General features: G+C 42.7%; 2 protein-coding genes across 3 annotated transcripts; both read right to left on the reverse strand.

Moving 5' to 3' along the window:
- Positions 1–602: 602 nt before the first annotated feature.
- Positions 603–2,641, reverse strand: LOC119297384. Its single transcript, XM_037575190.1, has 5 exons — positions 2,579–2,641; positions 1,947–2,006; positions 1,766–1,840; positions 1,201–1,281; positions 603–1,071 (listed from the first exon to the last, which is right to left on the reverse strand). The coding sequence occupies exons 1-5, from the start codon at positions 2,639–2,641 to the stop codon at positions 715–717; spliced, it is 636 nt and encodes a 211-aa protein (XP_037431087.1). The 3' UTR covers positions 603–714.
- Positions 2,642–7,772: 5,131 nt separating this feature from the next.
- Positions 7,773–12,584, reverse strand: LOC119301658 (eukaryotic translation initiation factor 3 subunit C-like). 2 transcript variants are annotated; one of them, XM_037578654.1, is made up of 4 exons: positions 12,317–12,584; positions 11,737–11,797; positions 9,783–11,600; positions 7,773–8,948 (listed from the first exon to the last, which is right to left on the reverse strand). In XM_037578654.1, the coding sequence occupies exons 2-4, from the start codon at positions 11,758–11,760 to the stop codon at positions 8,004–8,006; spliced, it is 2,787 nt and encodes a 928-aa protein (XP_037434551.1). In that variant the 5' UTR covers positions 11,761–11,797; positions 12,317–12,584; the 3' UTR covers positions 7,773–8,003. The 2 variants fall into 2 exon arrangements, with proteins under 2 accessions (XP_037434551.1, XP_037434550.1); XM_037578653.1 differs by lacking the exon at positions 12,317–12,584 and adding an exon at positions 12,154–12,174.
- Positions 12,585–14,206: the final 1,622 nt, after the last annotated feature.

Below are 14,206 nucleotides of genomic sequence, written 5' to 3' on the forward strand. Positions count from 1 at the left end.
ATAAGCCAATAGCATATCCAGACAGAACAGGTTATTACAGTGAGATGGTGAATGATAGCATGCATCCTAGCTGAAATGGTAACCTAGTAGATGCATACCTTCTTACAGGAACTTTAACCTTGACAGTGGAAACCTTCTAGCTGATCAGTGTTGAAGATAACTGTCTTGCTCAAGCTGTTAGCCTTAATTCCATTTGCCGATTTACTCTTCCACGTTTCTGATCCTTCATGATATGAATCCCCTTTTGAACTTTCTACTTGTCAAACACTTAAGTTTTCAAGCCAACATACATTAAAAAAATGACGCATGTTTATGCTATGTAATACGCATACAAAGATAAATCCAAAGTTTAGAAAGAGCGATGATTATATGGCAAATCATTATATATTCTCCACAAATTCAGGTGCATTATAGGAAGGGGAGCCTTGGCGCAGTGGTAAAGCTGCTGCCTTGTGACCATGAGGTCACGGGTTCAAGTCCTGGAAACAGCCTCTTACAGAAATGTAGGGAAAGGCTGCGTACAATAGACCCAAAGTGGTCGGACCCTTCCCCAGACCCTGCGCAAGCGGGAGCTACATGCACTGGGGCTGCCCTAAATTCAGGTGCATTATAGAGTACTGGTTGCTACTGAATTCATCAGCCTCATGATATTGTACAGCGTTGTGCAGCTTGTGCTCCTGCGACTTACCAAAAGTTTTATCTAATACTACTCTCCTACAAAGTATTAAGTTTATCCCTCCATGTTAAGTAGCTACACCTGTTTTGGTTTGCAGCACTGGGGAGAAGGGCTGCATTGTCAACAATGATGTTGGAATTTTCATCGATTTTGTATGACACATCAATGCCTTCCAGATGAAGGTGATAGACTACGATCGAGCAGGAGTCAGCGGCTTGGTAATCTTCTTTGTTTCTGCAATCCTTATCAGCTTTGCTACCACAATCATCCGCCTTGCTTTCAATGGTCACCTGGTGAGGGCGGAGTCGCTGAGACAATGATCTGATGTCCCAGGAGAGCACCTCCTTGATCAGGTCCTGAAACTCGTCTGCTGAGGCATAGAGTGCCTGCTTTTGCTGAAACAAATTAAGTTTCATGAACTTCAAGTCAGAAACTGGCTTTACAGTATATTGACCAAAATAACAACATTTGGTAGAGAGTATACAAAGAAGATACAAAATTTTCTGAACAACAAGAACACTTACTACATGCGCCCAGCAATTGGAAAGTGAAGAAATGAAGTGCTCAGAAAAGTGGATAGACTCCACAGCTAATGCACCATCAACCTGCTTGAACAAAATATCCAGCATTACTAGATGGCAAATAATCCAGGAGTAAGCTGATTGGAACATAGCCATAAGAGGTCCACAAGTGCCCCTGCCGCCATCAAGGTTATATGTAGCAAGTAAACTATATGTGATACTTTGACAAAAGCACAAAAACTGAACTTTTGGCCTATAAACGATAAATAAGATACATCTATTGGATTTTCAAGATACTGAGCTTCCTCTAAGTAATAGTATCAAAGTAGAGAAGTTTGTAAGAGAAAAAAAGTGTAAAACTGCCTAAAGGGTGAAGAATAAATATTTCCGGTCATGTAGGGATGTTTAGGTAAGAGAAAACATCATCTGAATACAGAAGAGTAGCTATAAACATATACAATCTCGAAGGAGTACAAAATAAGCATGTTCTGAAGAACAAACAGAAAAATAAATGAACTGTAAAGATCAAGAGAGTAATGGATGGAGTAACATGCCATATAGTATGTACCTCTAACCAATTAGGAATAGTCGCGCCTTCAACGCTATCAGAATATGGCAGATATGGTTTAATATCAAGTACAGGCTGTAGATGGAGGTGCAATATATTAGGAAGAGTTCGCAACTAACATTGCTGAATTTGTTCAAATCAGTTGTATAATGTTGGGGAACATAAGCACTTAATGCAGTACCGTGCCATCAACCAAATCTACTCCAGAAAGCAAAATTGCATGTCCATCCACTGCCTCCACCTAGAAAAGGCTCAAGTAAAAGTTAAGACATAAAAAATCTCAAGGCATAATAGAATTCTAAGCAAGAATGACCAAAATAGGCAATAATCTAATTTAATAAAATATTGCACACTGTGGTCTATCCTACAAGGTTATACTTATACAGAGGCATGTGATTCAGTTCTCGTCAATATCCAATCAGGCGCATTAGTTACTTTTCTTATAGTTGAAGTGACAGTTTAGCATGTATTGCAGCATTGGTCAGAATACAACCTCTCCAGATAGCATCTCTGTGTGGACACCTGTAGTGCAAAAGATGTCCTTCCACACAATGTAAGCAACAAACTGATAATTATTATCTTTCAGATTACTTTCTACAAGTTCCACAAATGCTAGCAGTCCTAAATCTAAGTACATTTATATGTCATGGCCCATCAATATATGTTCCAAATAGCTATAGTATTCGGATATATACATTGTGCTGTTTCTGAGTGACACCTCCACTCCATCCTTATGCGACACAGGCTATAGATAATTAGGGACAATAAAATAAGAAGAAAAGGCTGGGTCCCAGAAAGATACTTATTACTTACCTTTGCTACACTGAGTCCAATTGGATTAGGTCGATGCGGAGTTCTAGTCGCCAAAACCCCCATCTTGCGTCTCTATGCTAGAAGAATCAGCCATATATACATCCAAACTGGCAGTTCGGTTTGGAGTACCATATAGTACCGACTAAAAAAGTCTAACAAAATCGTCATCCATCTTTCAATCGTCACTTTTTTTGAACTTTCTCCACGCGTGGCCTCCCAACCTCTATATGTGAACAGTGAGTATGAAGGCCTCGTTTGGAGCTTGCTTCAACCCAACTGTTAGAATTGTGTCGAATATTATTGTACAAGTTAGGTTACAGTTGAACTTGGAGTCGTACGGTGTGTAGACAGGATGCGGAGTCGTGTCCAAGTAGGACACTTGTATCCTAGGCCTCTCATATATAGCGGGGGTAGACACACGATGTAACCTATGACAACATAATAGCACCGAAACGCAGGGGAAGCCGGCGGCATGTGCCGGTGTCCAGGGCGACCGGGTGCCGTATTGTAGCGGTGTCATGGGGAGGAGCGCCCATAGTCAGGCCCCCGGGATGTAGCCATATCGGTGAACCTCGTTAACAAATCTCGGTGTCGTGCTTGTGTGATTGCTTGATCCTCGGTAGATCGACGGAGCGCCTCAGATTTATTCTAACAAGTGGTATCATGAGCAAGGTTCGATTCGAGGAGTTGCTGGATCGTTGATTTAGAGAAGAGCGATGAAGACCAGCTGCAGATGAGCACGGCTTGCGTGCGAGACGTCGGGCAGCAATCGGAGATTGTCGCATGTAAAGCAATTAAGAGCAACACGCAGCAGATCGATCTGATGTGGAGGCGGCGTAACGTGCGCGGTGGCCAACGCACGCGATGGGAGTAGCAGGAGTCCGCGTACAGCGGCGGCGGCAAGCAGCTCGATCGGGCGTGCGGGGCAAGGCAGCACAAGCGGCGTATTGGATACAGGCGATTGAGCGTCTCGGCAGGATTCCGATCGGACTCGGAGGCTCGGGCGGTGTGTACGCGGGTGGTCTACGTGGGCGGTGCAGAAGACGCGCGTACGAGACAGCCGGAGGACAAGGTGCTGCGTGTTGGGACATACGTTTGAGATTTGTTTGGTAAAAAAAAAGGAATATCTTCGCGGACAACACGGGCTTAGTCAGGGGATCAACTTTTATTGGCAAAGTTTATGCATGCGTCGCGTTAGGTACAGGACGCCGTGGCTCCGTGGCTGGTTGAGGCCTAGGAGCCGGTGCATGAGGTTGCTAATTGAAGCATCAGGAGTTTTTCTATGGAAAATTAGCACAAATACCGAGGGTGTCTTTTGGACAGAGAAGCATGTATGCATGGCGTGAGTGCAATGCGTACGAGGAAGCTGCTTGGATCAAAATAATTTCTCGGATGGAAGTGCGGTGTGATGTAGAGTTGGTCAAGATGGAGCGCGTGCGAGGTTGGCGACGTGCGTATAAGGCTCGGAGGAGTCTAGAGCGCGTCGTGACAAGATCATGCAAACACAGGGCGTCAAGGCAATGCATAGATGTGCGAGGCGGACACGACGCAGGGTGGAGCATGGTTGCAGTCGGGTTATTTCGGCTGGGTCGGACTGGATAGTCTGATGGACTGACGTGGATGTCGGTCAAAGCAGAAGACGGCAGTGATTTCAGCGACGATGACATAGGAGCGTGATGCTGATGGTGGCCGACTTCTGGGGCGTGGAAACACGTGGTGCAGGCTCGAGGGCTTGTGCGGCTTCGACAAGACTATGACGCAGAGTTGATTCAAGATGGTGCACACATGAGAGAGCTTGAAGTCGTCAGGGCGCAGGGTAGCATAGCGCAGCTACATGGAGTCATGTTGAAGGTGGAGCTGGAGTCTGATGGACGACTTCACTCTGTGCTGATGGAGGGGCTACGGCGTAAGGATCCGGAGAATCGTAGCCTATTTCAGCGGGATAGCGAGAGACACGTGGATCGGACTGGGGCCCAATGGTCTGATGGAGACGTGATACTCGACATCGGTCGGTGATGATCGATGGTTCTCTGCAGTGGGGGTTGAGGCAGTGTGGGCAAGCTACCCGGGAGACTCGACCAGGACAGCAGAGGCTCAACGCGGTGATAGCGGCGAGGCGTGCGGTAAGCACGGGACACAGCGACAGACCAAGGCACTAATGGTAGACATGTGATCAGACAAAATTGTGCAAAGGATGCTGAAGCAGTGTTGACGAGTACCAGATTCAAGTTGGTGACTGGGTCTATCGGTACCGGAAGATGGACAGGAGTTGACCATGGAGAATCTGAGAAAGTGACGGAGAGTCTGGAATTGTCAAAAGCTGAGAGAGTACATGGCCGTATATTCTGTGGTGTTCAGTGCACAGGGAAAAGTGCAGATGACAAGACAGAAGGAGGCGGAGTGCTATAGCGGTGGGACATGTCAGAGACTATCCGAAAAAAAGGATGAGACAACTGCGAATTTGACTCAGGGTGACACAGGGCGACGGTGAAATTCCTTCAAGTTTCAGACAAGCAGTACAGAAAGAGCAGTGACGTTGAGTTCACGTAACTCTTATATGTGGCGTCCAATATGTGAGTGGTTTATTTTTCACGCAGACAGTGATCGGTGTGTGATGTCGTTGAACGGATACTCTGGAAGTTGGAAGCACAAGGTAGAGTAATGAGGAACTTAATTTTGCTCGAGTGTTGACTATGAAGAAGACGAGAAGGGACTACAGTTGCAGGTGGAGTCACATGGAGTCTGGGAGTAGCAGTGGGGCTCATGGCGTATCTCAAGTCCAATGTACATGGAGGTTCGACGCACGAACGAATTCAAGGTGGTGGAGAATATTCGCCAAGGTGGAGTTTGTTAGAATTGTGTCGAATATTATTGTACAAGTTAGGTTACAGTTGGACTTGGAGTCGTACAGTGTGCAGACAGGATACGGAGTCGTGTCCAAGTAGGACACTTGTATCCTAGGCCTCTCATATATAGCGGGGGTAGACACACGATGTAACCTATGCCAACATAATAGCACCGAAACGCAGGGGAAGCCGGCGGCATGTGCCGGTGTCCAGGGCGACCGGGTGCCGTATTGTAGCGGTGTCATGGGGAGGAGCGCCCATAGTCAGGCCCCGGGGATGTAGCCATATCGGTGAACCTCGTTAACAAATCTCGGTGTCGTGCTTGTGTGATTGCTTGATCCTCGGTAGATCAACGGGGCGCCTCGGATTTATTCTAACACCAACTGCCTAATCTCAAAAAAAAAATGCCAACGCATATAAAAGTTTTATCAACCCTGCAGCCCCATGGCAACCCGAAGCATCTGCATAGGAGGCAATGAAGATGGGACGACGCTTGTGATGGCCGGCCGCTGACTATTTTACCCCGGTTTGCCACATGAGGGGCTACACGGGAGTGGAGATGGTGTTGTTCCTTACTAAACACCAATTCAAAAACTTACAAAAATTATCTCATACTTTCTGACCCCCCCCCCTTCCTATTTCTGGTTCTTCCCATCTGTTTTCCTTAAATAAAATGGCAAACATTTTAATACTTACCAAAAAAAATATGGTTTTCTTTGATAAACTAATAAATACTTATCAAATAAATGTTTACTGTTCTTAAAAAAGTTTTATCAAATAAAAATTTAGATTTTCTTTTGGGCCTAGGAAAAACGCAGAGGAAAATATGTGACTTTAGAAGAAGACTCACAAGACAAATATGAGACACATAAATCAAGGACAAGATTTTATCATGTAAACACTTATTCGCACAATCATATTAATATGAACATATAAATCATGCGCTAACACATTACTCCCTCTGTTCCAATGAATAAGATGTGTACACATTCCATGATTCAACTCTGACCATAAATCAGACAAATCAAACATTGGTTATATGTGATGAAAATTATACCGTCGAATTCATATTGAAAAGAAGTTTTTAATGGGATGATTTTTAAGTCACAAAATTATAATTAAATCTAAGTTATGGTCAAAGTTGAATTTTGAGAAACATGTGAGCCTTGGTAATTGAAATCAAGGAAGTAGAATAATTATACCCCGCTGCAACGCACGGACATTTACCTAGGTAGACACTTTAAAAGTGGTTATCATGTTATTTCCACAATATCATCGATACTACCTCGTCAGGGTTTATTAGGCCCCTTGCATTTTGGGTCCAAGTTTGACCTAGTATTTGACTAAAAATATATAAAGTATATGCTACACAAAGTATATTGTTAGATTTATATTTGGAAGAGGTTTTCTATGGTATAACTTTTATGACATATAATTTATATTTTATTAATTAAACTCATGGTCAAACTTTGGCTCAAAATGAAAGAGGGTCTAATAAACCCGGGCGGTGGGAGTAGATGATTTGCCTGCTAATAATCAAACAAATTCTCCTGCACAATTCTTAAGCAATCATTACGACCTGTAGTGGAGAACTGATTTGACTCAATTGTCACTGATGCAACTATTCACTTTGTAGGTGGAACTGAACTACAAATAGGGGACTCGAAGAACAATGGCAGTATCGCTTAAATCGGCAGATGCTGGATTCGACCACTTGATGAAACAGTTTTGAAGGTCAATTCTGAGATTCTCCTTTTTTGGTTCTACACTGTCACAAGCAACTTGTAGAGATAGGCTATTAACTTACACAAGAATCAATTTCTTCTTTCATGACACGACTGGAAAGAAACGGCAAAACGACTTTGCAGAGAATAGGAAAAGTTGAAATAACATAAGCGACGAAAATTCTCTCCCAAAACGACCTCAAGAAAAAAATGATAGTAGGAGTAGATGGTTTCCCTGCTAAAGATCAGACAAATTCTCTTGTATAGTTCTCAGGCAATCATTATGATTTTTTGTGGACAACCGATTTCCATTGTCACTAATGTAGTTATAGTGTTCACTTTTGTAACAAACTAAACTACAATTAGGCTACTGGAAGAGCAATGGTACAACATAAGTTGATCAAATGGTCATTTTATCATAAACTAAAAGATACAGTAAAAAAACTGTTGTAATCCTGGGCCAAGAACGGAACCAGAAACGAAGAGTTTCACTAGAAGATTCTCATTTTACTTTTTTGGTGACTCTACGCTGTCACAAATAGAAGCTCGCAGAGATAGAAAATAAAAATGCTCGGAAAAAAACATCTTTCATGACATGAATGGAAGATGGCAAAACAACTAGCAGAAAACAGGAAAAGCAGTAAATAGTAACTTGATGCCAAATATAGGAGTGAATATGTAGTCCTCGCTCCCATGATACAAACCAGACAACTATTACTCAAGACTTCTTGGTAGATTTATGACAGACAACAGAAGCTACAAAAATATAGCAAACGACGACTCGAGTTCTGAACGGTGCGGGAACAATGCTTCAAGGCAACCTTGCTAGGAATTTTATCTCAATCTATCAGACTTCTAATTTCTACCAGGCCTGTTTAGGTTCACCATGCGTCCATTTCCATCCCCTCTAGACGAGGAACCAGACTGGTTGCGAGCCCTTCCATCCTGGAACCGAGAACCACCACCATAGCCCCCACGGGAACCCTGGCCACCCCTGTCATTTTGGTAACCACCGCCCTGCCCAGAGCCTCCTCTGCCACCGTAACCAGACCTACCGCCGCCGCGGCGGCCACCTTGTGACGATACAAAGTTCTCCTGCCACTTTCCCAAATTGGACGAGTCTTGATCACCCCTGCGCCTGGGCGGTGCACCCTCAAGGGCACCACCAGTCCTGGCCTCATACGCCCTCTCATTGCTCTCCACAAGGACAGAGAGCCTATCAGTCATCTGGAAGATTAGTCCCTGCAGCCTGGTTTGATCCACGTTCTGGAATACAATGCACTTGGTTGGCTGGTCCCAGCTTGCATGAAGCTCATCGTGCATCATCATCTTGCTAACAACGCTGTGGGCATGTGCCTCGCTGAGGTCAAACATAGTAGTGAGCTGGTCAAGGCTCAGGGACTCGTAGCAAGACGAGTAAGAGAAGAGATAGGTTCTAAGAGCCTCTTCCTTGATTTTAAGCTTCAGCATCTCAAGGATATGCTCCTTATTCCTCAAAAGTTTCCAGGTATCCAGAGAACTGATGACACTGAAAGCCTTTTCATGGTCACCCTTATTGAGGGCCCTCGTGGCAGCCATTACATGATCCCTCACCGTTTCTGGAGGTCCAACAAAAGTCTGCCTCTCACTCATTTCAAGAAGCCTGCGGAATGTTTTGCTCATAGGCCTCCGCTTGTCATAAGTACTGGAAGCCATATACGGGACCTCAATTAGCATTGCACAGATCAAGTGTGTGGCTTCCAAAAGTTCAAGGTTTATATGCATATGGTAAGGCATCATCCTTCTCCTCTCAAGTCGTTCCTGCAGTAACAAGTAAATACATCATGAGCAAAAAATATGTATGTTGTGTTTCCATTGTCAACATCATATCAATTACATCATATTGCTAAAATGAAGAGTTGAAGCCTGCAAGTCAATTCTGGGAAAACCAAGAGAAAAAGAGCAGATCTTGAAGGACCTTATCTAGATAAATAAAATACCAAAGGAGCTCAAGAAAGGAGCAGATGTCATTGTAAATGTAACCAGAGGTACTTTGTAGAAACTATGCATTAAGCATTTCAACTTTCACACCTAAAAAATAGAAATAAATGAAAGAATATGGCCAGAATGACAGGTTCTTCTATTAGACTAGCTAAGATATCCATTCGCAAAAAAAAAAAAGCAAAGATACAATTATGACTAACAGTGACATTTTGCAACTACAAATAAATTTCTGTCAGACTAGCTCAGATACAATGATGACAGAGCCAGACAGTGTAGTTGTATCTGATGCCGATGCGTCATCTAAACACCACCAATATGTACCAGTAAGGCTCAGGTAAATAGCAAAACTCATTTAAATCAACTGGACTCGTGGTTCCATTTCGACAGGGCAGCAATACGTAACAATACAGCTTACCCTCAATAACACAATTTAAACAACTTAACCTATCCTACCACTGGGCAGCACCGTCCCCTGAGCATGTGTCAAAAACATAAGTGAAAATTATTGCTGATCATATAAATATATATGTATCTCTTGGGATAATGGTGGATCCCTGTTTATGTGTCGTGTCATTGTTGCATAGGAAACTAGAAAGGAAACTAGCTGCCATGTGTGCAGGCATTCACATGATATACAAGAGGGAGGCTCACCTGTTCAGGAGTTCTCTCGTGGTATCGACTATACTGGACACCTTGTGCAAGCAACTCTTTCACTCTTCCAGTTGCATATAGCTCAGACAGGCAACCATGAGCATCAGCTATCAAACCAGCTCGGAAGGCACATAACCCCAGTTGGGCCATGACCCGGTTGTATAAAATCTGAGATGAGATGTCCATAAGTTGAATCCCATCTTGTAAACGACTCATTAAGAGCAAGTCACGAGCAACTGAAAATTCATCAGAGATTGCATAGTGATATATGTGACACAGCATTGCCCGGGCTTTGGTCCTTTCATCTCCATACTTGTAAATTAGAGACATCAATCCATCCATCAAAGCTCTGCCACTCTCAGGGAAAGTAGGCTTCCTAGGTACAACCTCCGGAATCACAATAAACGGTGGTGGTCCTCTATTTTCATCAGCTGCTTGATGCTCATCGCCGGCCTCAATATCTCCATCCTCCATGACAACCTCAGTTTGCTCAGCCAGCTTTCTCATTGCATCATATACTTCTTGAGGTTTGTAGTAGACTAGTTCAACACGACGCAATGCAACCTTCGCAGCAGCCTTATGATTCTCAACCCTTTCCTGGTACTCTTGCACATTTTGCGCAAGTACCAAAAACAAGGGTTCATCTCTAAGCCTCTGAACATAATCTTTGGTATATGGATCACTGCACTGCAAACTCTTAAAAAACTCTGAGTCAATTCTCTCCAGGAATGCAACTAGGTCACCAGTAACATGGATTGTTCCATCATAGTCGGCACCCTTCTGAGTTTCCTTCTCATCAGCCTCCACTGAGGTGTCCACTACAATATTAGGATACTGCTGCAGAATATCAAGCACAAGAAGCATGTTATTAACACACTTCTTCCACACATTGACTGGCATATGACCAAGTAAGCTAGGGTTGACATCAAACTGGGCAGAGATCACATGAAAAAGAATTTCAAGCTTCTGGGCAGGCGTTTTTGCCACCCGTGTCAAAAATGTTAGCTGCTCCACACGTTCAACTCTCCCAGTGCCCTTCTTACCCCTCGACGCCACAATCTCCTTGAGTTTTTTATCAACAATATCCCATGTAATCTCACTCGGGTCCTTCAAGAACTGCTTGTCCATAATCTTATCTTTCTTGCTCAACTTCTTTTCCCAGGCTCCACCATCTTGACTCACATCGTCTTCATTCCCTGAATCTTCTGAGTCAGAGGCCATCTTATCCGGATCCACGACATCATCACCACTCTCATCATCATCATCATCCACATCCTTATCATCTGCAACATCATCTTCAAAGCTCTCTGGATTCTCTCTGCACTTCTGGATCAAGTCTTCATACTGCTTGTTGTTCTTCTTAAGTTTTTGCTTGACAGCATTTAGCGCCTTTGCGTTGCTGCTGCTCATCTTCTTCTTGGCTTCCTTATTTGCAAGAGCCTCAGCAAGGAAGTCCTCCAGTAGCACAAGAGTGGTGATATACCCATTTGGAATTTTCGCAGATTCATTGACACGAACAACTTTGTCAAGCTGCTTGTTTAACTTGTCAAAACACTCCTGCAAGCTAATCCAGTCATTGATCTTCATTGCATTGCGCATCTGGTCGGCAGTAGCTTTCATCTCATCATTGCGCTTGTCCTTCAAGGAGCGAATCACGCGGTGGCTCTCAGTATCAGAGTCATCACTGTCTTGTGTATATTTGTTCAGATAGCGGTTCTTGGACCCATCACGTCCCCCATCACCGGCTTCTGATTTCTCGCTATCACTCCCTTGTTCTGACTCGATCCCGTCCACCTCCTCCTCGGAGTCACTGTCTCCCTGATGTTGGGTAGAAAAAGATAAAAGGTACTAAGTAACTGCATTTGACAAGGACAACATATATGCATACTACGTACTACACTTATGCAACATAGAGTCTGACTCAGCAGATCAGTGCAAGAGAGAAAGCAAGTACCTGTCCCCAAAAACGAGACGCCATGGCTGCTGCTTGCAAATTACCTTCGACTGTCTTCGAGCTATGCAAAGTACACAAGTAAGAAAGATATCATCAATACACACAGAAGGAAGCACGCGAAATATATATGCATCACAGGCAATTAAACAAGGGGGGGAAACTATCCTCGGAACACATAAATGACACACTAACAATAAGGTAAACAATGCTTACGGAATGACTCAGATGAACGAATCAAACCCCATGAGGAAAAAATAGCTCATCGAAGGCAGTTACACAAAACCGACAGAAGATGTAAGTTCGCGTGTATGAGCAGAGAGCTAGACCTATACCCTAAACATAACAAACCAACTAATAAACTGAGAAAAATTGTGAGATGCGACGAGCAAGGGCGCAACCCAGGCAAGAGACCTCAACCTGACGTTGGGTCAGCGAGATCCCCGGGACTCGGCGCAGCGCTAGCCTGCTCGTCGGCGGCTAGAGCTGTAACCTAGGCCTGGCGCGCGGCGAGATTGCTGGCAGGGCGCGGCGGCCTGCAACGACAAGTCTGACAGAAAATCAATCAGGTCGGTTAACTTGCCTTGAGTCGCGGCCGTGGAGCGGATGAGGCTCAGATCCAGCGGAGAACGGAGGCTTGGAGCGGCGGAGTAGACGGGTGCGGCCGCGCGCTCGGCGGCTGGCGGCGGACGAGGATGGAGGGTGTTGAGGGACCGGCGGCGTGCAGAGCGGGGGCGCGGAGGATGGAGGTGGAGATGGGGAGGCTAGGGTTTGCTTGGATTCTTTGGGTGGCACGCTGGACTTTTTGGCAGGCTGGGTTGCTGTTGTGCTTGGGGTAAATATGGGCTGGGCTTAGGTTCTCTGGGGCACCCAAACTCTAAGAGCTGTGTGCCCCTCGATAAAATAGGGGCTGTGACTATATCTCGCATCAAGCGAGACGGTACGATGTCTCACTGAAGGGTCTATAGTAATCAGGACGGCCCATTCATGTATAGTTAAAAAAAGATGCAAGGCACGATCCATGGTCTTCTAGAAGACAGACGTTGGTATTAAGCTCAGAGATGTTCTGTTATCTTTTCAGTTTTTTCATATCGGTCTTTACGTGACTTGTACTTTATTCTTTATGATATAAATAAGACATGTATTACCATGAAAAAAAACTACTAGCCACTGCATCAGCGTGTTCCACGTGATAAGTAAGTAGTAGGGGTGCTACTTACTTCAGGCGAATCGAGCCGAGTTTTTTTTCATTTTTTTATTCATGGGTTTTTCTTCATTTTTTCCTCCATCTTTTTCTTATTTGCTTCCTTTTCCTTTATTTTGCTTTGGTTTTCTTTATTTCTTTTCACAGTTTTCATTGGTTTATTACTTTTCTTTCTTTTTATTTGTTTTACTTTAGTTTTGTTCATCTTTTTTAATTGGTTTTTCTTGTTTTTGCTCAGGTTTCAATGCTTATATATACACCTTTTTGCTATATATCTAATACATATTAATAATACAACTTTACTGATTTCAAAATTCTTGATTAACATTTTAATACATGGTTAATATATTTTTTATACATATTTAAAAAAATCTTGAAATGCTTTATTTTTCAGATACAAGTGTAACATTTTTTGAATAAATGGTCAACCTTTTTCTGTACACATTTAACATTTTATGAATACAAGTTTAACATTTTTTAATGCATGAACAACATTTTTTCTATACATGTTTAACATTTTTGAAATACAAAGTTAGCATGTTTTTAATACATGGTCCACATTTTTTCATACACATTTAACATTTTTAATACATGGTTAACATTTTTCTATATACATTTAACATTTTTTTAGTAAGATTTTAAATATTTCTGAAACATGGTCAATATTTTTTATAAATATTTAACATTTTTTAAATACAAGTTTAATATTTTTTAATACATGGTCAACGTTTTTTATACACATTTAACATTTTTTAGAACATGGTCAACATTTTTCTATACACATTTAACATTTTTCAAATACAAGTTTAACATTTTATTAATACATGGTCAACATTTTTTCTATACACATTTATCATTTTCAGATACTTTTTAAACATTTTTAAAATACATGATCAACTTTTTTCACATGTGTATATTGTTTGTACACATTTTTCATATACATGAGAAACATTTTTCTTATACATTTTTAAATGCTTGGTCGACATTTTTTCAATGTTTTATGCAAAGTGTTTTTGTAATATATTTTATTAGAATATTTGAAAGTATAAAGAACATTTAAAAATAAATACACAGAACATGTAAAAAGGAAAAAGCGAGGCAATTGCCTCCCGTGATCCTGGGCCAGCCAATCTCGCTCCCCCTTCAGCGAGGGTTCCCTAGGTCTCGCTAGAAGCGAGACATAGACGCACCCTTGTGTATACATGCTCTTAGAAAATAAAGGTTGTGTACAGGTCTCGTGGTTTTTATATATTTTACTAACAAAACGAT

This window comes from Triticum dicoccoides, chromosome 5A (genome assembly GCF_002162155.2).
Source record: "Triticum dicoccoides isolate Atlit2015 ecotype Zavitan chromosome 5A, WEW_v2.0, whole genome shotgun sequence".
Lineage (NCBI taxonomy): Eukaryota > Viridiplantae > Streptophyta > Magnoliopsida > Poales > Poaceae > Triticum > Triticum dicoccoides.

Coding starts and splice junctions, on each gene's coding strand:
- LOC119297384 (XM_037575190.1), bottom strand. CDS start 2,641: ATGGGGGTTTTGGCGACTAGAACTCCGCATCGACCTAATCCAATTGGA. Junction 2,007..2,578: donor TTGGACTCAGTGTAGCAAAG/GTAAGTAATAAG, acceptor AGCCTTTTCTAG/GTGGAGGCAGTGGATGGACA. Junction 1,841..1,946: donor TAGATTTGGTTGATGGCACG/GTACTGCATTAA, acceptor CTCCATCTACAG/CCTGTACTTGATATTAAACC.
- LOC119301658 (XM_037578654.1), bottom strand. CDS start 11,760: ATGGCGTCTCGTTTTTGGGGACAG. Junction 11,601..11,736: donor CGTCTCGTTTTTGGGGACAG/GTACTTGCTTTC, acceptor ACCCAACATCAG/GGAGACAGTGACTCCGAGGA. Junction 8,949..9,782: donor ACGAGAGAACTCCTGAACAG/GTGAGCCTCCCT, acceptor TTGTTACTGCAG/GAACGACTTGAGAGGAGAAG.